Source organism: Ipomoea nil, unplaced genomic scaffold (assembly GCF_001879475.1).
Source record: "Ipomoea nil cultivar Tokyo-kokei standard unplaced genomic scaffold, Asagao_1.1 scaffold3321, whole genome shotgun sequence".
NCBI lineage: Eukaryota > Viridiplantae > Streptophyta > Magnoliopsida > Solanales > Convolvulaceae > Ipomoea > Ipomoea nil.
This window is the reverse complement of record NW_017619749.1, coordinates 6,117,456-6,142,734: the sequence shown is the minus strand read 5'-3', so window position 1 is coordinate 6,142,734 and position 25,279 is coordinate 6,117,456. Positions and strand designations below refer to the sequence as shown.

Below are 25,279 nucleotides of genomic sequence, written 5' to 3'. Positions count from 1 at the left end.
TATACTTATTGAGCGAAATTAATGTTGCTCATTTAGCATATCTACAAGAAATTTGATGCATGTACTGATTGAATGACTAGCCATCACAATCATTCTATACTTGATTACAAATTTATTATCACCCTCTAGAAAGTTGGATGGATTTAATAATTTTGTAGATATTGTCGATATCATTTGTCTAAATTTTATGTAATTTTTGTTCAAAAACTTGTTTATCCTTTGTTAAAAAAAAAATAAATAAATGCATGAGATGAATAAAGCGTTGCTTGGGAAGCAAGCTTGGCGTTTGGTAATCAAGCCACATTCTTTGGTGGCTCGGGTTTACAAAGCGCGTTATTACCCGAGGTGTGGTTTCTTTGATGCAACGGAGGGTAGTAATCCCTCTTACATTTGGAAGGGTATTATGGCGGTACAAGGGGTGTTGAAGGAGGGGTGTAGGAGGGTCGTTGGGAATGGGGTGGACACGATAATTGGTTTGGATCCCTGGTTGCCAGATGACGACAACCTGTATGTGGAAACAGAGTTGCACCAGTTTGTCTTCGGGGCTCAGGTAACGTCTTTGTTAAATGACCAAGGTACGGGATGGGATTATGATTGTGTTAATGATATTTTTAATTCGCGTGATGCAAGATTGATTATGAATATTCCGGTTAGTTGGCGCAGGCCTGTTGATCGGTGGACTTGGCATTGGGATCCGAAGGGGATGTATTCTGTTAAGTCATGCTACAAACGGATTACCATGGTTGCTTCGGATGATCGGCCATGGTCACGTATATGGAATTTACATGTTCCCCCTAAGGTAAAATGTTTCTGTTGGCAGCTAGCTTCTGAGTTTCTTCCCACACGTGATGCATTGGCTGCGAAAAGGGTATCTTGTTCACTTGATTGTCATATGTGTAGGTTTGCCGCCGAATCTGCGCTCCATCTTTTTGTCAACTGTGCGGAGGCCAGGCGGGTTTGGAACCTAGTGGGTGTGCCACAGCTGAATAATTATGCAGGTGATAATATCTCTGATTGGTTTTTTTTGGTGTGTTAGTAAGTTGTGTGCTGACTCTTTGCCAAGGTTTGTAATGGTTTGTTGGGGATTGTGGACAAGCAGGAATGAAAGTGTCTGGAAGGGCAGTGTGCATAATTCAGCCTTGGTGGTGCAGCGTGCCCTAGACTTTCTGGAAGGGTGGCGTGGGGCGAATCAGGAACACCGTGTGAATGGGGCGAATCAGGAACACCGTGTGCACTGGAAGAAGCCGCGGTTGGGCAGGTTAAAATTAAATACGGATGTTTCTGGGCGCCAGGAAGATGGACAAATGGGGTTGGGTTGGGTGCTGCGGGGGGATGATAATGGGGGGTTCTTGGCGGCTAAGAATGTGCTTGTAGCAGGAACTTATTTGGTGAAGGAAGCCGAGGCCTTGTGCGTAAGAGAAGCTCTCAGCTGGCTGAAGGCTACGGGACTAGGACGCGTGGAAGTGGAGATGGACTCACAGTTGGTATGTAATGCTATTCGTTCTGTGTCTTTTAGTTCTGCTTTTGGCTATTTGGTGGATGATGTAAAGGATTTGGCATCTGAAATTGAGGGTGTTGAATTCTATTTTGTTAAGCGATCTGTGAATCGTGCCGCTCACTCTGTTTCTAGGGAGGCCTTTTCTGTGTCAGGTTGCGGGGAGTGGCTGGACTCCCCTCCATCTTTTCTTGTAAACTTTCTTCATTCTGATTTAATGAATTAAGTTTACTTTCTCAAAAAAAAAAAATAAATAAAAGCAATCTTGGTTATAGAAAATAGCGAGAAGAAATGGCAAAAATGCCCTAAAATAGATGACCAAGTGAGTAAGCGTGTTTCTTGGATTTTTTTATTTTTGAATGCTTTTGACTCTATTACAATATAGTATTTGTTCATACATACTTTCTCAACCTACTGAAACACAAAGAGTTAATACCCCCACAGTGCAGTTCAAAACTGAGACCTCTCATTTGAGGGCCACAACTATGTCGCTCGACCATAAGACTTTTGGTATGTTTCTTGAAATTTAAAATGTCACAAATTTGATTTTTGTCAACATTTTCTTTGTCAAACCCATCTATTACATAAGAATTCAAGTTTACTTAGCCCACATGGGCTTAGCTTAATGGTTCAGTGGACAGTATTTGAGAGAAGAGACTAAGGTTCAAACCTCGACGATGATAGTATGGAAATTATGTCTAAAGTGTGCAGATTTTTTGTGCGCACCGGTATTTGACATATTTATTTTATATTTTGAACTAATATATTAGTTATTTGAATAATTATGCTTAGTGATTATTAATGGACCATTATGATTGTACATATAAATATTAGTATTAATGGGAGTTGGGCAAGGTGGATTAAAGTAGTCTCTTTACATCCTCCCTCTCAAATGCTCGATCAAGTTGGGATTCAACCTTTTAAAAGAAGACTTGAAGTTTACTAGGATAATAATGGTAAATTTAACTCATGATTCAAAATTGAAAAAAAAAAGAAGGTTGTGATAAATTAAAGGGGGAGCATATGAAATGAAAAGTCAAAAATCTTGGGTCAAATTGCAGTTTGGTTTTATACGCATGGAATCATTGCGGAGTTGTCGCCATCGAAAGGGATAATAGAGATGGAGAGAGGGGAAGCGAAACTATGGGCGGGATAGCGGATTTCGCATTTGGTTTAATTTGGCGATAAGACCCTGTAACTAACTCGGTTTGCGTGACTCAACTTTCCCCACCATGGATAAGTTTTTCCTATCAATATCTCTTTCTAGTATTCCCTACTCTCTCTTTACCAATTTCTCATCCTCACAATATATATGTATATTCAACAATATTTCATAAATTAATAACATTTTTATATACTAATTATATAAATAAATAAAGAAAGTCATTTGTCTAGGAATTTGATATAACAAAAGATGGGTTTAGTTTACTTACGTAGGAATAGTATGTAGTGTCATTTTTATTTAAGATAAACGTAGGAATAGTATGTAGTGTCATTTTTATTTAAGATAATAAAGTATTGTGTGAAGTTAATATTATTTTTTGCTTTAAGTGTTTAAGAAATTCGTATTCCAATGTCGATTATTAAAATAGTAGAGTAATAATACTAATAGAGATATACGAAGTGTGTAATGTAAATACTGAAATGTTTCATTTTTTAGCCACATCTCTACCTTCAAAATCGAGAAGTGGATCGTCCTCGATCAGTTCATGGATGTCATAATGTCTTCTTAATTAGCGTCGTTTCACTAGAGGTTACATTAGGGTCAAAACGCGTCGCGACTAATTTAAAAAGCTACTAACCAAGTGTCACGCCAGCCATATTGACGAAACCTCGTAATGTCTCCCGTGCCTCAACGCTATAAAAGTCAAGCCCAACACCTTAAGATGGATCTTTGGGACACTTTCCTTAGTATACTTTTCAACCTAATTGGAGCTCCATAAGCCCACTTGTAGCCCCATATTGGACTAAGGACTATTGTAAGATGGATCTTTTGGGCACTTTCCTTACTATACTTTTCAACCTAATTGGAGCTCCATAAGCCCACTTGTAGCCCCATATTGGACTGGCAAATTATTGTGTGGATCATGGTCCACACAATATTATGTGGACCATAACAAAAAGTACATTTTTAATATGTTACATGTACATTATTTTTATATTGTATGTACATTATACAATATAATGTACACTCAGTACAAAAATAATGTACATCCCCTAAATACAATGTATATTATTTTTATATTGAATGTATATTATTTTTGTACTGAATGTACATTGTTTTACAGTATATAAAATATGGTCTATACAACTTGTGTGGACCAATAATGATTGTATTGGACTAAGGACTATTGTAAGATGGATCTTTTGGGCACTTTCCTTACTCTACTTTTCAACATAATTGGAGCTCCATAAGCCCACTTGTAGCCCCATATTGGACTAAGGACTATTGTAAGAAATACTCGGCAAATTATGCTATGGAACCGTGGACACGATTTTAAAACTGTCATAATTGTAAATATAGAGTTTAAAAATTATGAACATAGAGTTCTATAATTATAAACATAGAGTTCTGTAATTGTGAATATAGAGTTCAATAATTGTGAATATGAAGTTCAAAAATTATTAACATAGAGTTCAGTAATAATAAACATAGAGTTCTGTAATTGTGAATATAGAGTTCAATAATTGTGAATATGAAGTTCAAAAATTATGAACATAGAGTTCAGTAATTATGAATATAAAACTGTGTCCACCTTGCAAGGTGTACACAGTTCCACGGCATAAGAATTGAGTATTGTTGGGTTAGACCAATACCTAATATTACATCACTATATATCATTTACGTTGACATATATGCATATGCATACTTATGTGTAATATGCTTCATATTAGTGATATAAATATTTTACTTGGTATTTGGATATCACATTATAATATGTGATTGTGTCCAGAAAAATAAATATTACGGAGTATAATTTTTGTTCTGGTAAAAGATGGATTCTTTTTATGCAGGAATATATACCATGACCTATAATAACACAACCAAGTGTCCATATATGAAAGAATCAATTTTGCCTGCATAGGCACCTCTCAACTGGTCATAGAGTGAAAGTTATAAAGAATGATCAGGGATCGAGTCTCACCAGCAACAGTGTGGGAGCAACCTCTCAAAGTGAGGGGGTAAACAAAGGTCTAGCCTGCCGACCTCGTCTTGAATGGTCGGCCGGAGGTCAGCAATGAACCCCAACCCGTGAGGCCGTGGCCTACCTCTCGCCGCCACAACAGCACCACGACGAGGCCTCATGTGGTGGATTGACTTTGGAGATATTTATGGAAGATGAATGAGACCTATGGGGATTCTACCACATATGAGTCCTAGCAAATGAAGAAGAGGTGCGTTTCCGTACGCGCACCCATGGGCCTCGGATGACGGGTCGGCCGGAGCGTCCACTCTCCTTCGTTGACGATCACTCGCAACTCGGAGAGTGGGGGGCTGATGATGGATATATTATAAGTTGACCCAAACCGACTTGAGAGCACGGAGCAAGAACGGGGCCCCGGGGCGACGCTACGTGCCCGAGCTGGCCGCCTCGGCAGGAGGTAGGCACGGGGTCGGCAGGTGACCTCAGACGCGAACGCCGGGAGGTCAGCATTTTTGGCGGGTCGGCCAGAGCATGTACTCTCCTTTGCTGACGATCACTCGCAACTTGGAGAGTGGGGGACTGATGATGGATATATTACGTATGGATCCTAACCGACCCGAGAGCATGGAGCAAGAACGGACCCCGGGGCGGCACTACGTGCCCCGTTCGTCCACCTCGGCAGGCGCCTCAACACAAGCCCTCGGCACGAGGCTTTGGCGGGCGCCTCAACACCAGGCCCCGGTTTGACACGGATTCCCGGTTTGCCCCGTCCGTCCACCTCGGCAGGCGCCTCAGCACAAGACCTTAGCAAGAGGTCGGCACGGGGTCGACAGGCGACCCCGGCAACCGGGCGCGGTCAAAGCGGGGATAATTGCCCTCCCTTTGTCCACGGCTTGTATAAAAGGCCCTCCCTTTGTCCATTTATGACACATTCTACATAGCTTACATACTTTGTCTTAGCAAATCACTGTAATAGCCTATTTACGGCATCTAATAAAATATACGGTCTTCACGGCCTTTACGACATCGTTCTATTTATTTTCTATTCGTATTCTTATCCGGGTTTAATAATTCGGGCCACCCCGGGTTAATTAATTCCATCAGGTTGCATCAAGGAAATTACCATTTGGAAAGTAACGAGTTTTTAATAACCTACAAACCAAAGAAGAAGGTTTAACTAGCAATCGCCAACCTTGTTTAGCTAAGAGTGCGATATTAAACTCCCAAAGCCGCATAAAACCCATCCCGCCAAACTTTTTTGGTATCGTCATACGAGACCAACTCAACCAATGTATGCCTCTAGGGACCAAAAACGGTTCAGGGACTTCTCAATTGAATCACAAACATTAATCGGAATCAAGAATACCACATCATATCGTAAATACAATACAGAATCATTATAAATTGTAAATTTTTAAAAGGTAAATTGTTTATCTTTGGATCCTGATCAACTTTGCAAGGTGGACTTGAGACCACAAAGTAATTTGCCTCTTCGATGGACAAATTATTGTGTGGACTGTAGCCTACATAGCTGTGTGAATCACGGTCCAAAATATCGTCGTGAATATTATGAGTACAAATGATGTACATTATATGTTAAAATAATCTAAATTATATGTTAGAATAATGTACATTATGAGGTAACATAATTATATTATGCTTTAAAATAATGTACATTATTTTTTAGAATAATGTACATTATGAGTTATAAAAATGTATGTTACAGCTGAGAGTATGAAAAAATAAAATAACCAAAACAACATCGTTTTTTGGCCGTGGTCCACATAACTGCGTGGACCACGATCCATACAATAACTATTCTCTTCAATGCAATTGTTATGCCATAGACCCGAGTCTACCTTGCAAGGTGGACTAAAGTCCAAAACACGCGTCTAGAAATTAGTAGCACCGTTTCCTAAGTAAATTATATTTTTTTTAGTAGCACCGTTTCCTAAGTCAATTATATTTTTTTCGGCACCGTTCCTCATCCATTGATATTTTTTATTTTTGTGAATATAGAGTTCAAAAATTGTGAATATAGATTCAAAAATTGTATTATACTGTTGATATAATTGTGAATATAGAGTTCAAAAATTGTGGATATAGAATTTAAAATTGTGAATATAGAGTTCTGCAATTATAAATATTGAGTTCTATAATTTTATATATTAAGATCTAAAATTATGAATATTCAATTCAAAAATTGTGAACATTGAGTTCTGTAATTTTGTATATTGAGATCTAAAATTGTGAATATTCAATTTAAAATTGTGAATATAGAGTTCAAAAATTGTGAGTATAGAAGAACGAATTTAAAGACAAACAGCAAGGAAGAAAGTATTTTAAAATAAAAAATAAAAAATCAGACGGTGTTGCAAAACAATGCCGTTTTGGACCCGAGTCCATCTTGCAAGGTGGACCCATATCCACAACATAATTTGCCATATGAACATATATCAAATGAGGCGAATATAAATTACCATATATCTATTGAACATAACCACAAACAACACGTCCGCATATCACTCTCACGGTTTAAACAACAGCCTCACTTTAAGTCTGAAACACCAAAAGCACAACCAAATAACATACTTCCAAGTCTTCGTTCTAAAACACACACTCAATTGTCTTTGAAAATCGACAACCCAGTTCAAATTCCCTGATATAAAAAATGGATTCATAATCACCATCATAACCCTGACAGTTTATTTCCCTCATCATTGTTTCACAGCTTCAATCCTGCAAAAAAGACAGTTCAAAAATGAAACTTAGAGTCTAAGTTGACAGGCAGAACAGTAACATCTCATAAAAGAAATGGTACAAGCCAACAAATGAGATTAGTTAATCAATTGGGACTTGAAATCTCCATTATAGCCAGACTATTATGCACCTGAAACCAATTACAAGCCGGCTAAACAGCTACTTCAAAATAGTTTGCTACAGATATAGCGGTATTAAATTTAGCATGGCAATTAATTGACCAATTGATCTTTATTTATTCGTGTAAATTTCAATAGTGAAGACTGTTGGGAGGATGTAATCCCTCACCAAAAACGCTAAACGAGAAATCTAAATTGATATGTGCAGGCACAAGCTTGTACTTTCATGTGTGAAGAAGTAGCATGATATTTGACATTAATCAAAATGAAGGAAATTGTTAGTTTTCACTCTTATTCCTCATACATCCCATGGCTTCCACCCTTCCATAGATATATCACATACACAAATGTCTCTGTTCCAATAAATGAATTTATTCATCTTAGAGCACATGTATTACGTATAGAGAAATTAAGCATTCACATTCTACGAATGCACACGTGGCAAGCCCACTTGAAGATTGAATTTTCAGATTGGGATGTGATATATTTTCAAGTAATATGCATACCGAGATTATTAGAGTAGCACTGAAAGCCTAGATTTTTCAGATTGAGACATATATTCTCAAGTAGCATGCCTACTGAGATTATTGAATCAAGTAATGGACTTTAATCAAAGAAAAGGAAAAAAAAAATGTAAAATGGTTAATATACCTCCTCATCATCATCTCCCCCATCTTCCTTATTCTTCTTAAGACGGGTGGTACCACCCTCCTTGCTGATGGGTAACTTCATTGCTCCAAACGGTGTATCCACATTGATATGTCCTTTCATTGTATAGCCAGTGCCTTTACCTCTAATCATGTCCCATAGAGCAGAGCCAAAGTCCTTGGGCCTGAAGGTGACGGGGAGATCAATGGAGCTAGTTCCTTTTTTCTCAATTTTGGCTGCCTTCTCAAGTTCTGCACTCCCAATGCTCACATCAGAGAGCCAAAGCTCATAGTCAAGTGAATTGAGCCCCAGATCAAAGTCATTCATGTTTTCCAATTTCAAGTGAAGAATAGCAACAGTTTCTTCAAAAGAGAACCTCTCGAAATGAATTTTCTCGAGATCAATATCTGGCTTGTAAGGAATGGGAATTTCACCAGTTTTCTCCAGAGGCAGGGTTAACCTACCAAAAACAGGCACATCCACTATGAGATCCACCTTTATCCTATATGGAATTATGCTTCCGGGCTCTATATCTTTATATGTACTCTTAATGTCATCATAAATCAGGTTAACTGGTATCTTGACAGTTTCTGAACCATGTGCATGTATAGTTCCGGCATCAGGGATCAGCCCCGAGATCAGCTTCCTCCCATCACTCTCAATTAAGTAGTTTATGTCAATGAGAGGGATTGGAACAGGATTTGGGTTCGTCACAAGCACATCAACCACTATTTCTGCCCTTTCAAGATTGATATGAGGAATATGAATCTCAGAAACATCTGCAGTTGGTTTCCCGAACCCGATTGTCTCCTCTATCTTCTCCCCTACATCATGGATAAAATCCTTCACCTTGTCCAAGAACCCACCCTGTTCTTCCTCCTTGTCTTCCTTGTCCTTGATACCCCTTTCCACTATCTCCGGATTATCAGACGATGCCATACCTTCTCACAAGCTGAGATCAATAGATATTGAACTAATTACTCACTCAATATTGCAAGCAAAATCTTAATTAATATTCATGAACACAGATTAAAAAAAAAAAAGCATTATTTTCCATTTCTTTCGTGATCACACTAATTACTACTAGTATCAGAAGCAGCAATTTACTAAACCTAACAAGCAAGTAATGCCGGTGTAATTATCTCAAAAACATCCTCCCCACAGACACTGAACTTAAAACAAGTGAATACAAAACACATACACATGATCGGAATTATAGCATTTGCCTAGATAGATTACTAGAAGTAGTACTAAATTAGGTTCAATAGTAATAATCATCAATCATCAATGGAGGAATTAGCGGTTTGAGTGGATGGAGAGTGACTGACAACTGACAAGACTACAAGAGACCACCATTCATTTCAGACAAATAAAAAAGAAAATCAACCGATCAAGTCAACCTAGATCAGATCGCATCATCATTATTCAAAAAGCAAAGCTAAACGATCAGAATCTTCAAACTCCGATGGGATGGGGATAGGGATGATCAATCAAAAAAGAAAGAATGGAGATTTACCTAACGAGAGATTATCGGCTGCAAATGATGAAGACGATCAACGAAGAGATTGTCCGGACAAAAATTATAGACACGATAATTTTTTGGTGTAATAAATACATAAGGAAATGATGAAGTCGATGACTGGTGACTGTGGTGAGTAAGTGGGTCCGGGTTGGTTTATCGGTTCACGCGGACCCGACTCATTATTTGATGCACCGACCAGCCGACACCACACGGCCCAATCATTTCAATACGGTTTTTTTTTTTTTTTTTTTATTCAGCGGTTTTTGTACGTGTCGCCTAATTTTTGGTCCAAATCATCATTTGATTTTTCACAAACACTTCAAAAATCTAACGGAAACCACCCGTGTAAAAACCTCCTTCGTTGGATTTTGGTCCATAACTTCTTTTTTTTTTTTAATTTTTATTTGCGATAAAGATTCAAATAGACAACTTTATACTACAAGTCTCAATTGAGCATATGAACTTTTAAAAATTTTAATTAAGCAAACCAACATGTTATTTCTTTGTTGCGATAAAGAAAAATATGTAAATTTATAATAATCGATCCTTAGAGTTTCAATAAGTAAAACAAACAACCAATGAGTTTCCAACGAGTAAAACCAACAAATTAGCAATCTAGTTACTAGCCGTTTTCTTCCTTTGATAAAGAAGGTGACTAGCGACATTTTACTAGTTTTCGATCCTTGATTTCACTCGTCAAAACTATGAAAACCAATTACTACATGTCAATTACCATTTCTTGAGTGTTGATGCACGGAAATAACATTTTAATATGTTTAATGATAATTTTTAAAAATTCAAATACCTAATTAACTGTTGGTATAGAACTTATGAACAAATAATTTAACTATTTTTCATTCTTAAAAAAAAAACAAAAAAAAAAAAAAAAAAAACCCCACACACAATTAAGGGTTAAAGGTCAAACATTGACATCCTAATATAAAATTAAAAATGTCACATATCACAAATCTTAAACCCTTAAAACTTCAAAATTATGGTTTTTGACATCTCCAATGTATATGATAAGTGGATTTTTAAGCTTGCTTGATAGGAAGAGAAGATATTCAAGTTGATTATCTGATTTATCGAACATGTGCATATCAAACATGTACAACTATACTTATGAATTTAAATGCTACTAAAACTCTCTCATCATTTTTACAAGAAACATATTTTGTGACATTTCTGTCATTTGTTGGACCATTATCATAACTCCGCTTTAGATCCATCATTTTGTACCCACTCACTTCTATACAGATATCATTATGTTTATAATCCTTTTGTCCAACTTACTTAGATAAAATAATAACATAATTATAACAATTAACTTTATTAACAACAATAAAATTCTTTAGGTTGAATTGCCACGTCAGCATGTTACCCGGACAACTGGTCATTTTAAGTTGAATTGCATTATTTTGCATTGTTCGAAACCTAATTGCATTATTTTGCAAGATTACCGAATTTTAAAATATCTTTTTAAATTTTATTTTACTAAATGCAAATTAAATAATTTTTTTTTAAAAAAATATAGCCTTCTTCGGTGAGAAGGCAGTCCGTTTTTTATTATTATTAATTTTAAATAACTATTTAATTTAAATTTATTAAAATAAAATTTAAAAATATACGGAGTATATTTTAAAATTCGGTAACCGCCAGGCTAGCATGTTACCAGGTCAACATGTCACTTAAGATTAAATTGTATTATTTTGCATTGTTCGAAAATCTAATTGTAATTTTTTTTTTTTTTAGTTCGATGGCCCAATTGCATTTTATTGTGTATTTAGATGGTCTATTTGACCCTTATTCTAAAATATTACACAACAAATTAAAATTAAAAATAATTTTAAAAAATAAACAAAGAAAATATACTTAATTTGACCACTAAATAGTAACATAACATGTCAAATGTGATACGGAGTATTAGACAAAATTGTGTAAATTTAGCTCTTCTCAAATGCCCAATATTTTTTTTAAATAAGTACTTTAAAGTATATCAAGACAAGATTATATTGGAATTGTTCATGCATAGATAATTGAATGTTAAATTTGCGTATTTAAATAGGCAATTCTAAGTTTACAAATACAAGATAATATAGTCAAGATAGATTATAATTGTCAATAAAATAATTGTATAGGTATGGTTGAAACCAAATACGGGACATAACGGAGAGCAAATAAAAATTAGGGCATAAAATAGTAAATATATACTAATATTGAAGAGCTAATTGCTGATTGTCAAACAAGAACATTGTGAGATAATTTCCTACTTCAATTTGTTGTGTGATTTGAATACTCTTTTTGTCAATAAATCTCCCAAGTAGTTAATATGATTGGCTTAATTATATATATTTTTTTATTTTTTTAAAACAATTATTATTATTATTATTATTATTATTAAATATTAAATATATGTATACCCTTAGGTCATTTTACATGTTAATCTAAATAGTTAATTTTTTCAAATATCTTTTTACCAACCGTTGATATAATTCGCTAATATAATCCGCTAACGCTAACCGCTAACTGCTGATTGTCAAACAAGGACATTGCGAGGTAGTTCTCACTTCAATTTGTTGTGTGATTTGAATACTCTCTTTGTCAACAGATCCCTCAAATAGTTAATATGATTGACTTTATTAATTATATTTTTTTAATTTTTCATGGTATTAATAAAATACTTGGTAAATAAATATATAACATTATTTTGTATTATAACTTTGATATTTAATTAAAAAATAGTGCACACAAAAAATATACAATGTAGTGAATATAATCAATTGATGAATTTGAATGTAAAGAATTTGTATATTGGAGAAAATAAATACGATATAACTAATGAAATTATTTCTCTTATTATTATTTTTTTTTTGAATGCTACTAGCTCTATTACATTGTAGTATCTGTTCATATACTTTCTCAACCTACTGAAACACAAAGAGCTAATAACGCCTCCACTAAGGCTCGAACTTACAACCTTCTAAATGGAAGTCCAACCCGGGTACCATTAGACCACATAGTCCAAGCCGGGTCTCTTATTTAATTTATTGATAATGAATAATTTTTTTTGAATAAAAACATTGTAGACACATAATTCTAAATTAAAGAAATGCATATGTATTATTTTTTGTTGTAACTAATAAATTATTATTTAATTTACTTCAACTTTGATTGGGATGAGGTTCGAACCTAAGATCTTTCTTATTGAAATCAATGAGTAAGTTAACAGCGAACTAACAAAAATTAACGGAAAAGATAATATTTAACGGAAAAGTTAACGGATAATCATATTCATTAAGGATAAATTATGAAATCTTATGAAAAAATTAAAATCTAATCAATCTAAGCCATTCATTTGATTAAAAAATCCAACCGCCATTTTTTCTACCCATTATAGGCCTAACTCTCTTGGGCTCTTATTAGTATAGTAGATATCAAACAAAGTCAATATTAAAAGAGTCATACTATAGCATAAATGGCCAATACCACCTCCATAAAGGTTCAAACTCACAACTTTTCATAAGGGAAAACAATTTGGTACCACTACGCCACAAAGTCATTAGCCAATATTAAAAGAGTTTAGGACAACTATAGTCTTCATTTTCAGGTAGTGTTCCAACTATTATTGACATTACTTGACTACTTGTAGCCTTGTAGGTGGCATAATTTTATTTTTTGCTACAACTTAACAAAATTGATATGTTTGGATTTAATTATTAAAATTGAAATCATCATATATAATTACAAATTGCACGAATAGTTGCCAGTTTTACATCATCATCCCCATCATAACAAGTTTTTAAATCAGTTCAATCGCTTGGTTAACCACATAATTTTATGTACCATGACGCCTCTCGTGATAATTAAAATATTTGATTGACGAAATTAAAGCTTAATAATTGTATTTTAATGCCAAACACATTGTGCTCATGTGGTACTTCTTGACTTTTTTTGAGGGAAAGTCATAGGACTGAACTCCACAGTGACCTAGTGGATATTGACTCTTCAGGCTGCAATAGATACTATCTTGTAATCTTGTATTAAAGTCAACCGTACTCAAAAAATTATATTTTAATTACAATAATACTTTTTATCCCCCCACCCACCGCACCACCCCCCCCCCCCCCAAAAAAAAAAAAAAAAAAAAAAAAGAAGAAGAGAGAGCCAATACTACTATTAACATTTTTAATCACAGAATTAACTTTGTCAAACCTAACGACGTGACCTATCACAACTCATAATCCTGAGACGGGTGGATGAGATAAATTACATGATATATCTCACTAGCCTATAGGTCCTAAATGTGGCCAGATGCAGATGTGTCTCAATTAGCTTATTGTCATCGGTAGGGTTCAAACCATGCATCATGCGGTAGTTAGCAAAACAAAACTTATAAAGTTATTTTTTATTGGTTGACTAGTTGAGGGCGAAATTTACTGTGGATCATGGTGCATGTAGCAGTGTAATCCATGAAGTAAGTATCATTCTAATTACGCTTCAGTTTCATTTGACAAAATTACTCTGTTTTTCAATTTCATTTTCCATACACACTAGTTTAATTATAGTAATACCAAAGTATCATTTTAATTTTACTACTATTTCATTTGACAATATATATTATTACATGAGCTCTATTTTGTAGTCTCATTTTTCACACACACTAGTTTAATTATAGTAATATTAAAGTATTATTTTAATTACATTATAAGTTCAATTGACAATATATGTTATTGTATGACTATAGATTTTAGTTTCATTTTTCATACACGATAGTTTCATTATAACAATACTTAGTATCATTTTTTATACGGATAATTCCCGTGTACATTGGATGTATATTGTGTGTATAAACAAGAAGAAATAGCTCGAATACTCTTTTATTCATTGATAATTGTTCTTGTGTTTTCTTAGAGAGGCTGAGAGAATGGAGAGCTTTCTATCTGAGAGAGAGAGAGAGAGAGAGAGAGAGAGAGAGAGAGAGACCCTTAACATAAAGAGCTAAAGCCCTTTATATAGGTCCAAGCGTGGGCGGGTTTGACTTTGATCCGTGGATTGGGTCCCGAATCGTTTAACCCCAACCCGATTATAAAACGAGAGCACTGACATATAGGGAAGTCGAAACCGGGATATATTCCCCATCAATTTTAATTATACTATAATTTCATTTGATAATATACATTGTTGAATGAGCTATGTTTTTTAGTTTCATTTTCCACACACTAATTTCGTTATAGCAACACTGAAGTATCATTTTAATTATACTACAATTTCATTTAATCAATTAATATTTACAACTTGATATGTGTGAAGTGTTGGACATTTTTAAAAAGAAAAATGATTATTGTCTGGATTATTTATTTATTTTTAAAAGTAAAACGAAGGATGCATTCAACTAAGGTGTGAAGACAAAGCTCTGTTTGGTAAAATAGTTAACCTATTAGCCAATTTTGATTTATTTGATCACTATTAATTGTTTGACTTAGTTAAAAAAAATTAATATAAGTGTTTGATTAATTAGTTTTTTGTAACTCCAAAATGTTAAAATTCAAAAAGTTGTTCAAAGTAACTTTTTCAATTAACTTTTTTGAAAAAAGAAATTATACCAAACAGCTATTAGCTAACAACTAATTTACCAAACACATTTATACAATCAGCTAATGTTATCGACTAGTTATACCCTCTAATTAACCCAATAAGCTATCAGTCATTTCCCAAACACGGCCAAAATATTACAAAGAAAGGAAGAGAAATGATCAACCTAATCCATACAATCAAACAAAGAAAGAGCCCTTTAGCTAACAAATGAGCTACCTTGTTCTCTAATCGTTTTGCAAATGAGATACATACATTATTAGAAAAAATACATTGTAAGTCATTAATATGAAGTAAAAGTAAATCAAATGGTGAATAAAAAAATCCTAGAATTCAGCCCTTGAACAACAAGTAATTCTGTAAAAAAAAATCCTAGATTCAATCTGAAAGTGGATGAGATTTTGGTACTTAGCTTGAGCCAGTTAAGAACTTTCCTGGTACTTGCGTGGATTATTTATAAACTCTTAGTTTATAACTTTATATGGTTGACCAATTTAGGTAGCAAATGATTTTTTCTAAAAATGTTTTATGATATTATGTCAACGACTATGAACATTAAACAGTGAGCTTAATAAGGAACAATATCAAATTTTAACATAATTATCTCTGATTATATCAATTAATATAAAAGTATTGAATTTTTTTACAATATCATGTGCTTTATAGAAATATTTTACAAGTTATACACTCATCTTATGTATCATTATAATATTTTACAAGTTATACTCCCTTCTTATGTATCATTAACAATGTATAATGTACCATTTTTAAAATACGTGACATCAAATTTACCAAAATAAATTATTTTTGATAGTTTTATCAAAATCGAATTCACCATAAATCGGATATATATCACGTAATACGACTTATATTAATTGACTATATAGCAAAATAAGTGAGAAAAAATAAAAAATGTGACGTATTTTAACTTCTTAAAATCAATGATCGATCAAAATATAATATAAGAATATAGTGAAAGTATGACAATACTAATTTTAAATTATTTGTAAATGATATATCTTGAAACCAAAACCCTGCAGAAATAAGGCGATTTTTTTTTTAATAACTCCAACACAAAAATGGTAGTGGCGCTGTTTTTTTTTTTTTTTACAACCGGAGAGTAATAGTTTATGGAATGTTGTTCAATTTAAAATCTTTATCAAATATTATATTAAATGATCTAATATTGTAATTTTATGAACATAAAATTATCATGATTTTAATTATAATATTATTTACTCAAACCCCTTATATTTTATTATTTTGATAGTAAAAAAAAGTGAAACTTTTCATCTATTAATTGTAAGTGATATGTAGATTTAATTCATCAATTATTTAAAGTATACATTTAATCTTTTAATCTTTTAATTATTATTAAAGTTGTAGATTTAGTCCATTAATGACAAAATTTATCCCTTTAATAATAATAACTAAAGTACTAAAATTTGCATCACAAATAATTGAGAAACCAAAAATACACAATGGTTATAAAGGAAGAACTAAACATTTTATTTTTTCACTTAATAAAATGACTTATTTGGCTATATATTGATAGATCAAATGTCACTTCGATAATAACTAAATGATGAAGGGGTGTTTGACAATTAAATATTAGTTGATAATTGATTTTGTTAATTGTTTTAAGTTTTAACCAATTAGTAATACTAGTTTTTTTGTATGAAAGTATTTAGTAAATTAATTGTTTAATGATAGCAGGTTGCATGTAAAATAATTATAAACGACATTAATTAATATATTAAAATGATCCTAAATAATTATTAGTTTTAGGTATAAATTTTAAAATAAATTTATTCAATTATTATTATTATTGTTGTTGTCATTTTACTATTGTTGCGATTTAATTAAAACTCTTGACTCAATTATTGCACATAAAAAAATAAAAATAAAAAAATAAAAAAGTGAAATGGGCCATTTTAAATAGTACGTCAGCCTTCAATAATAGTTATATGGAGTAATATAATACTATCTGCTTCAGTATTACAGTATACAACTATACACCCACCCGCTAGTCGCCAGATCACACATAGATGAGGAAGCTGCGATGCCTGAGCGTTGGCTAATTACACTCGCCACCACCCGCTTCAACGCGCCGCCCCTCTGCCGCCGCCCAATTCGTCTTCCATTGCCGCTTATTCCTTGCTAAAAAAGTTAGTTCCCTGTACCACTTCGCCCTCTTGGGAGCTGGGTTGTGTTTGACTGTCGCGTGCAGAATTGAGTTTTTAATTTGGGTTTATAGTTTTTTTTTTTTTGGGTGTTGTTTTCTCATTTTATCACTGATTTTACTTCTGCCTTCAGTTCTGGTATTTGCGTTTATCTAAGTTTGATCTCGTTTGCTTTTTGCAAGTTTGATGCTTCAATTTGATTGCTTCTTTGAAGAAAAAAGTAGATTTTTAGCATAATAAAGCTTAGTAATTCTGTTCCTTTTAGCAAGAGGGATTTAACTTGAGTCCACTCAGAGGTTTCAGGGTGTTTTGTATTTAACTAGGCTTCTGCTTGTGATGAATAACTTAAATTGAACGATACTGCCTTTCCCCTCCCCGTAATTTTTTTTTTTTTTTTTTTTTTTTTAAGTGTATATTTTTATTTATTTATCTTAACTCAGAATGTACAGAATGTTGAATTTGATTGTTTTTTTCATATGCTGTTCATTATCAGTCTTTCCTTAGCTTTTATTGCTAAGTTTTTATAACGTTGCCAAAATTCACATCAATTTTTTTGTTGGTCAAATCTTAATTCTGTTTCAAATTAAATGCTGAAAAAACTTTGGCAGGTGTAAAGATGTATCAAGTTGACATTAATCGTCAAGAAGATGGTGCAGAACTGCCTCCTCCACTTGCAGCAAGTGCGAGTGAGGTTTCATCCCATGTAGGTGGACGAGAAGGCAGTGCAGTTAATAGAAAAAAACAATCAAAGGTAGAAATATTTCTTATTTACTTTCCTTGAGGCCTTTGTAGCCAGTGAGTTCAGATAGTTGACCTAACATTTTCTTTTCTTTTTTTTTTTAAAAAAAATTTGTGTTGACATGAGAAAGGTTGTACATGAAATGTGACGCTATTCTTTGATCAATGACATGTGTGATGGTCTGATGGAAAAAATGATTGATTTACAGTATATGGTTATGTCAGAGCAGAGTTCCTTCCTCCTAGTTTATCTCACATCAGTTTGCACAGATTTCCTTCATCTTATTCTGTCAATTGGACTACTACCACTGAGATTTAATCTATTAAGGTCACTACAATAATTGACACTTTGGCCATCATCTAACATAGTAGCATCTCTAATTTACTCTTAAGGCTTAAATGTGACCAAAATTTTGAACTTTGCTCTTAAGCTTGCAAGTTGTGGGAGGTGGTTTGCATATGAGTATTCTATGAGATTGAGACTACCTTTCATAAACCTTTTTGGGTTGTGGGACAGGAGACAAGGGGAGTTGAAACTAGATAGCTAAGAATTTCAGAGACTTGGTTGCGTGATTACCAGTGTCACTCTATGAACACTTTGGCATTCAAATTTTGACTTATTTTTTCTTGTCACATGCATTGATTACAATTTAAAATTGTTGCAAGTTTTCCATATTTGTTATAAGCATCTTCGGAATGGTATTTACTCAGAAAATGTGTTTCTAATTGCATTAGGAGTGTCAACAGTGATATTTGTTAAATTTTTGTGAAGGTTACTTTAGTAAATGTGTGTACTGATAAGAAAAAGATGTGTATGATGACTAATGATTGAAAAGTTGAGCATACTATAGCAAGGCTGAACTATTTTCTTGATTGTCTCCTGCAATGCTACCTGTTCCTGCTCAGACAAATATTTAGAAAGTCAAAACTTGGAGACTGTATAATTTTTCTAAATTTAGGGTGCTGACTATGGATAAGAAAATTGTACAGCAGTAAACTGTGTAGTCCTGAAGCAGATGATTTATACTGTTACCAATATATGTAAACTCAAAATTAGTTCTAAATTTTAGGGTACTGGTTTCAAGTACGTAGTAATGAAGCACATGCTTTATATCGCAATTAAAATGTAATAGTTGATACTTCAATTGAGCTTCTATTGCAACTTCAACAATTATTGGAATTAGTAATTTTCAGTAGCCTTTATCGTGTTTTTATTAATTTATTTGTTTTGGGACTAAATCAACATATTTTTGCATGTGTAGTTTTCTTTGGTAAATATTACCCGGGATCTGCTGTTGGCGTACCAGAGTTTTGGGGTCGTATACGGGGATTTGAGCACATCACCTCTTTATGTCTATAAAAGTATATTTGTGGACAAGTTGCAGAAGCATCAAACACCGGATGTAATATTTGGTGCCTTCTCATTGGTCTTTTGGACAATAACATTGCTGCCTTTGCTCAAGTATGTAGTTGTGGTGCTGAGTGCAGATGACAATGGGGAAGGTATGTTAGGCTAGTATTCGTATTGCTCACTCACTACTTTTCTGTCTGATTGTCCTTCACTGTATGTACCTATATTTGTTCTGTTAGGTGGCAGCTTTGCTTTATACTCTCTGCTCTGTAGACATGCAAAGTTTAGTCTCCTTCCCAATCAACAAGCTGCTGATGAGGAACTATCTGCTTACAAATATGGCTCCACTGGGCATTCTGCATCATCTATATCATTGAAGAGATTTCTAGAGAGGCATAAAAAGGCACGGACAGTTCTACTCATCATTGTATTACTAGGGGCTTGCATGCTCATTGGTGATGGTGTGCTTACGCCTCCTATATCAGGTAGTCAATTATGACTGACAAGAATATTTTAGTGCAACTAGCAAGTCTATATACACTAGAGAATATTTACAAGTTTCTTTAGATGGTAGAAGGATATTTCACAGTTTTTGATTTCTTTGTTGTGTGTTTAGCCAACACAAAATCACCTGTAGTGTCATTAATGACATGAAGGTTACCTAGAAACATCATTTACAGAATTAAAATTGTTTTATGAAGATTTTATGCTAGCATGGCTTCCTAACTAATTAGATGCATGAATGCAATCAGTCTTTTTGTTTGACCTTGAGTAAACTTATAGTATGCATTTTCTTATGGCAGTTTTATCAGCGATTTCTGGGATTCAAGATACTGCTGAAAGCCTGCCTAATGGTAGATTCAACTTACCTTCTCTTTTTGTGATGGCTCTAAGTAGTCAGTATGTGATTACAGTGCAATACATTTGATTTACTCATCTAATTACCAGAAGTATTTGTTGTTGATAGGTGCAGTTGTATTGATTACGTGTGTTATACTGGTTGGTCTATTTGCTCTTCAGCATGTTGGTACCCACAGAGTAGCTTTCTTGTTTGCACCAATAGTAATAATCTGGTTAATATCCATTTTTGCAATTGGGCTGTACAATACAATTGTCTGGAATCCAAATATTCTCTCTGCTCTTTCTCCCTATTATATTGTCAAGTTTTTTCGGGAGACTGGAAAAGATGGTTGGATTTCACTCGGGGGAGTGCTCCTATCTGTAACAGGTATAGTACATGAGAAGCTACTTAAGTTTTAAATACAAATACACTACTAGGGATTACCTTAAATTTAGATTTCGATAATTACTTATTTTATCTTTTCATCTTTGTTGGACAAGGTACCGAAGCTATGTTCGCGGATCTTGGTCATTTTAGTTCCTTCTCAATGAGGGTAACTACTCTAGCTCTTAGCACTATGAAAGTTTTAGTTGCATTGTGAAGGACAATTATTCTTCTTTTATGGTGTTAGGACCCAAGCCTATATTTCTCTCCCAACAAATCTTCAAAGTTGAGATTTGAGATTGTTGGAAAACAAAGTGGTTTTCATTTCTCTTGTTTACTCATGTTGAATTTCTCGAGTATATGGTTTAGTCGAAGACTCGAGTCAAAGTAATTAAAATAGTCATTGCTTATAAATAGTAGGCTCTTTTAATTTAATTCTATCAAGAGAATTATCAATCTTATAACTCTGGTACTGGCTCTTTGCTAGCCACTAGGGCTTCCAATCCATTGTTCTAAGTCAGCTTCTTTTCTCCTCTTTCTGACAGTTTTCAGGCAAGCACTGTTCACATGAACAATAGTGTAAACAGTACCCTGGCACTGTTTGCCAAAGCACCATTTATGTTTTAGCTTCTCATTTTAACACTCCTGGCTGATTTTGGCTACAAAATCCAAAGTTCAGCCTCTTGTAATTACTTTATGAAGTCATTACCCTATTCATGTCATGAATGAGCCGATTTGACTTTCTTGTCACTTCATTTAGAGCCACTAATTTCCATATTTGGTGCTAGCCCTCTCCAAAACAGCATATTTAGCATAATTTTCTGTTCTCGCTGTGCACTTTCCAGTAATGAAACACTGAAGATTGTTTTTTCAATGTTTCTTATGAACTTGAGGGGGCATGTTGGAAATGAAGTGTTATTCATATTATCTTATTTTACTGTTCTGGAGTTACGGATTCATTTAGTTAGTTGAAGAATGAAGTGCCATATTTAACACGTGTTGTAAAGTGCTGAGATTCTCATTGCCTATAAATACTAGACTCTTGTAATATATCCTGTCAAGATAATTAAGTTAACAATCTACGTTATCTTGTTATACTATAGTCCCTTGCTTAACTCATATTGTTTCTGGTTTACCGGTGGGTGGTGGCTCTTTGCCACCCACCAAGTCTTCCAATTCATTATTTCTTAACAGAGATAATTAGCCAGCTTCTAGTACTCTTCCTTAAAAAGGAAACAAGAAGAAATGAAATATTAATTTTAATTCCTTGCTGTAATATAGAATCATTACTATCCCTTTTTCCTGGTTACATTTGCAGCTTGGTACACTAATATCTCTGAGCATACTAGTTCACTAATGAGAGTTTTCGAACTTTCTTTTACTTACCAATCTGATTTTTCTTTTCATTGCAGCTTGCATTTGTATTTGTTGTGTATCCTTGCTTAGTGGTACAATACATGGGTCAGGCTGCTTTTCTGTCTAAAAACATTGCATCAATCTCAAATAGTTTCTATGATTCTGTCCCTGGTTAGTATTTTTCTCAAACTTAAAATGAGATTTTATCAAGGATGGCTAGTATGATCAACTTTTCACATAACTGCTTGTTCTCTTTCCTTCTCTTACAGGTGCTGCACATTGGCCTGTTTTTGTTATTGCTACCCTTGCATCTATTGTTGGCAGTCAATCAATTATCACAGCTACATTCTCCATTGTCAAACAATGTAATGCACTTGGATGCTTCCCCAGGGTCAAGATTGTCCACACATCAAGGCATATATATGGCCAGATTTATATACCGGAAATAAATTGGATACTAATGATTCTTACTCTGGCAGTGGCCATTGGCTTCCGTGATACAACTTTAATTGGAAATGCATATGGTAAGTAAATGTTTTGAAGATCTTACTCCCCCATTTTCATTTTCCAGATTCTGTTCTATTCACCTTTACATTGATGATAGAATTTTCACATACTTTGTGTTTCTACATGTTATATATTCAGCTCATATTGCCTACAAAAATTTAACTGAATCTGTCAAAGGCATTGCTTTCCTATTAGATCAATATTAGTTGAACTCAATAAAAGTAAGTTGTTTAATTGTCCCTTCCACTCCTTGAGTGCTTAAAAATAATTTATATAAGCAACTATTTCACTTTTTAAAAAAAATTATATAATTTAATATAATTCATAGACCTTTATGGTCCCTCCTTCCAATTTTAACAACCAATTTATGTTTTAATATCTATTAGACCTTCCTCACGAGTGGGCCACATTATTTACTTTTAGTAATTATCAAGGTCAGGAGTCACTTCAATATTATTTTCAATGAAACAAAATGGGGTAATTTCTTACCATGCATTTATATACCTCGTCCACTTTCCTAGACTTAAGGGGTCGTTTGGTTCACGGAATGTCAGATTACCTTAAGGAATGTTAGATTCCTGTGTTTGGTTAAAATTGGGGTATGTAATATAATGATATTTGGTTTAGGGTTATCTTTTATACACACTATAATATCCTTAACATATTTTCATATATTTTAATAAATTTAAAAATTAAAATAAATAAATAAGATAACGGTATCATATATAATTACATGATTTTAAACTATTAACTAAAATCTTGAACTTGAAAAACAAAATTATTTTATATGCTAACATAACATAATAAAAATAAAAAATATATATAATTACAAATATATATATATATATATATATATATATAATAAACTAACATAACCAAGGTTATCTTACATTACCTAAGATTTTGAAGGGAATCACATTCCCTTCAAAATCCTATGTGGAGGGAATGTGACATTCCTTGGGAATGTTAGATTCCCTAAGATAATATGAACCAAACACCGGAATGTGAGCTTTGGAATGTCACATTCCCTTGGTTATGTTATATAACCTGAACCAAACGCCCCCTAAGGGTGCTTAGTACCCTCCTCCCAATTCATTTAAATATTACTGTTGCTATCAATTCGTTTCTGATGGATTTTTTTATTTTTTTTAATTTTTTCAGGGCTAGCTTGCATGACAGTAATGTTTATCACAACATTTTTGATGTCACTTATCATTGTCTTTGTCTGGGAAAGAAACATCATATTTGCTGTTGCCTTTCTCATTTTCTTTTGGTTCATAGAAGGTTTATACCTGTCGGCATCAGTCATTAAAGTTCCACAGGGTGGATGGGTATCACTTGTTCTCGCTCTTGTATTCTTGTTTGTTATGTTTGTCTGGCACTATGGAACTCGCAGGAAGTACAGCTTTGATCTTCACAACAAAGTTCCACTAAGATGGCTACTTGGCTTGGGTCCCAGCCTTGGTATCGTTCGTGTGCCAGGGATAGGCCTGATATATTCAGAATTAGCAACAGGAGTCCCTTCAATTTTCTCACATTTTGTAACCAACCTTCCTGCATTTCATAGTGTGCTCGTATTTGTGTGTGTGAAGTCTGTTCCCGTGCCCTATGTTGCACCCGAGGAAAGGTTCCTTATTGGCCGCATTTGCCCTAGACCTTATCGCATGTATCGGTGCATTATCAGATATGGCTACAAGGATATACAGCGAAATGATGGAGACTTTGAGGAACAGCTGATACAAAGTATAGCGGAATTCATTCAAATGGAGGCAGTAGAACCTCAGCTATCAAGCTCCGAGAGTTTATCCTTTGATGGGAGGATGGCAGTTATAAGCACCAAGAGTATACATTCAACTTCAAGTTTGATTGTACGTGAGGATGATTTGGGTACGAGTTATTCCATTCAAAGCAGCAAATCCCCAACCCTCCAGAGTCTAAGATCTGCTTATGATGACGAGAACATGCAAATCAGGAGACGCCGTGTAAGGTTTCAATTAGCAGACACCCCCGGGATGGATCCTGCGGTTAGGGAAGAGCTTACAGACTTGATTCAGGCAAAGGAAGCAGGGGCTGCATATATATTGGGCCACTCATATGTGAAGGCGAGGAGATCATCACCGTTTCTGAAAAAGCTTGTTATCGATATTGCGTATTCATTTCTGCGCAAGAATTGCAGGGGTCCTTCTGTCGCACTAAACATTCCACACATTAGCCTCATCGAAGTTGGCATGATATATTATGTGTAGAGGAGGATGCCTACCCTGGTGCATATCTGTATCCCCATAGTGACAGTTCATGTACTCTTTGCAGCTACGCTTTGCTTATTTGATGGGATTTTGTGTATACACTAGATATAGCTTTAAGTAATTTTCGTGTACCAAACAAGCTTCTCTTTAATGCCAATCTTTTTTTTCTTTTGGTCCTTGATTGTATATTAGTATAATAGTGTGTAATATACCTCAAATACAGCTTGCTGCTCATCATTGTGACATCAAATTTCTGGAAAAAATTTTGGTTATAATGTGATTGCCTGTTTATGAAATTTTGCTTTCTAGATTTGGTCTGGTTTTGGTATAATGTGTCTCTGTTCTTGAAATTTTGCTTTTCTGGAATCTGGTTTTAGTATAATGTGACTGT

At 34.1% G+C, this 25,279-nt stretch overlaps 3 protein-coding genes across 4 annotated transcripts; 2 read left to right on the top strand and 1 right to left on the bottom strand.

Annotated features, from left to right (window-relative positions):
• Nucleotides 1–403: 403 nt before the first annotated feature.
• On the top strand, nt 404–1,721 carry LOC109169844. The gene is made up of 3 exons (XM_019318733.1): nt 404–550; nt 821–1,017; nt 1,100–1,721. Exons 1-3 carry the CDS (start codon nt 404–406, stop codon nt 1,719–1,721), a joined length of 966 nt encoding a protein of 321 aa, XP_019174278.1.
• A 5,381-nt stretch (nt 1,722–7,102) lies between these two features.
• Nucleotides 7,103–9,796, bottom strand: LOC109170236 (desiccation-related protein At2g46140). Of its 2 annotated transcripts, none has more exons than XM_019319256.1 (3): nt 9,685–9,796; nt 8,172–9,120; nt 7,103–7,380 (listed from the first exon to the last, which is right to left on the bottom strand). In XM_019319256.1, exons 2-3 carry the CDS (start codon nt 9,105–9,107, stop codon nt 7,375–7,377), a joined length of 942 nt encoding a protein of 313 aa, XP_019174801.1. In that variant the 5' UTR covers nt 9,108–9,120; nt 9,685–9,796; the 3' UTR covers nt 7,103–7,374. The 2 variants fall into 2 exon arrangements, with proteins under 2 accessions (XP_019174801.1, XP_019174802.1); XM_019319257.1 differs by having other exon boundaries at nt 8,172–9,109; nt 9,685–9,783.
• A 7,485-nt stretch (nt 9,797–17,281) lies between these two features.
• LOC109170235 (potassium transporter 4-like) lies at nt 17,282–25,160 on the top strand. The gene is made up of 10 exons (XM_019319255.1): nt 17,282–17,450; nt 18,074–18,216; nt 19,466–19,706; nt 19,794–20,039; nt 20,358–20,408; nt 20,522–20,782; nt 20,896–20,948; nt 22,192–22,306; nt 22,405–22,659; nt 23,804–25,160. Exons 2-10 carry the CDS (start codon nt 18,082–18,084, stop codon nt 24,886–24,888), a joined length of 2,442 nt encoding a protein of 813 aa, XP_019174800.1. The 5' UTR covers nt 17,282–17,450; nt 18,074–18,081; the 3' UTR covers nt 24,889–25,160.
• Nucleotides 25,161–25,279: the final 119 nt, after the last annotated feature.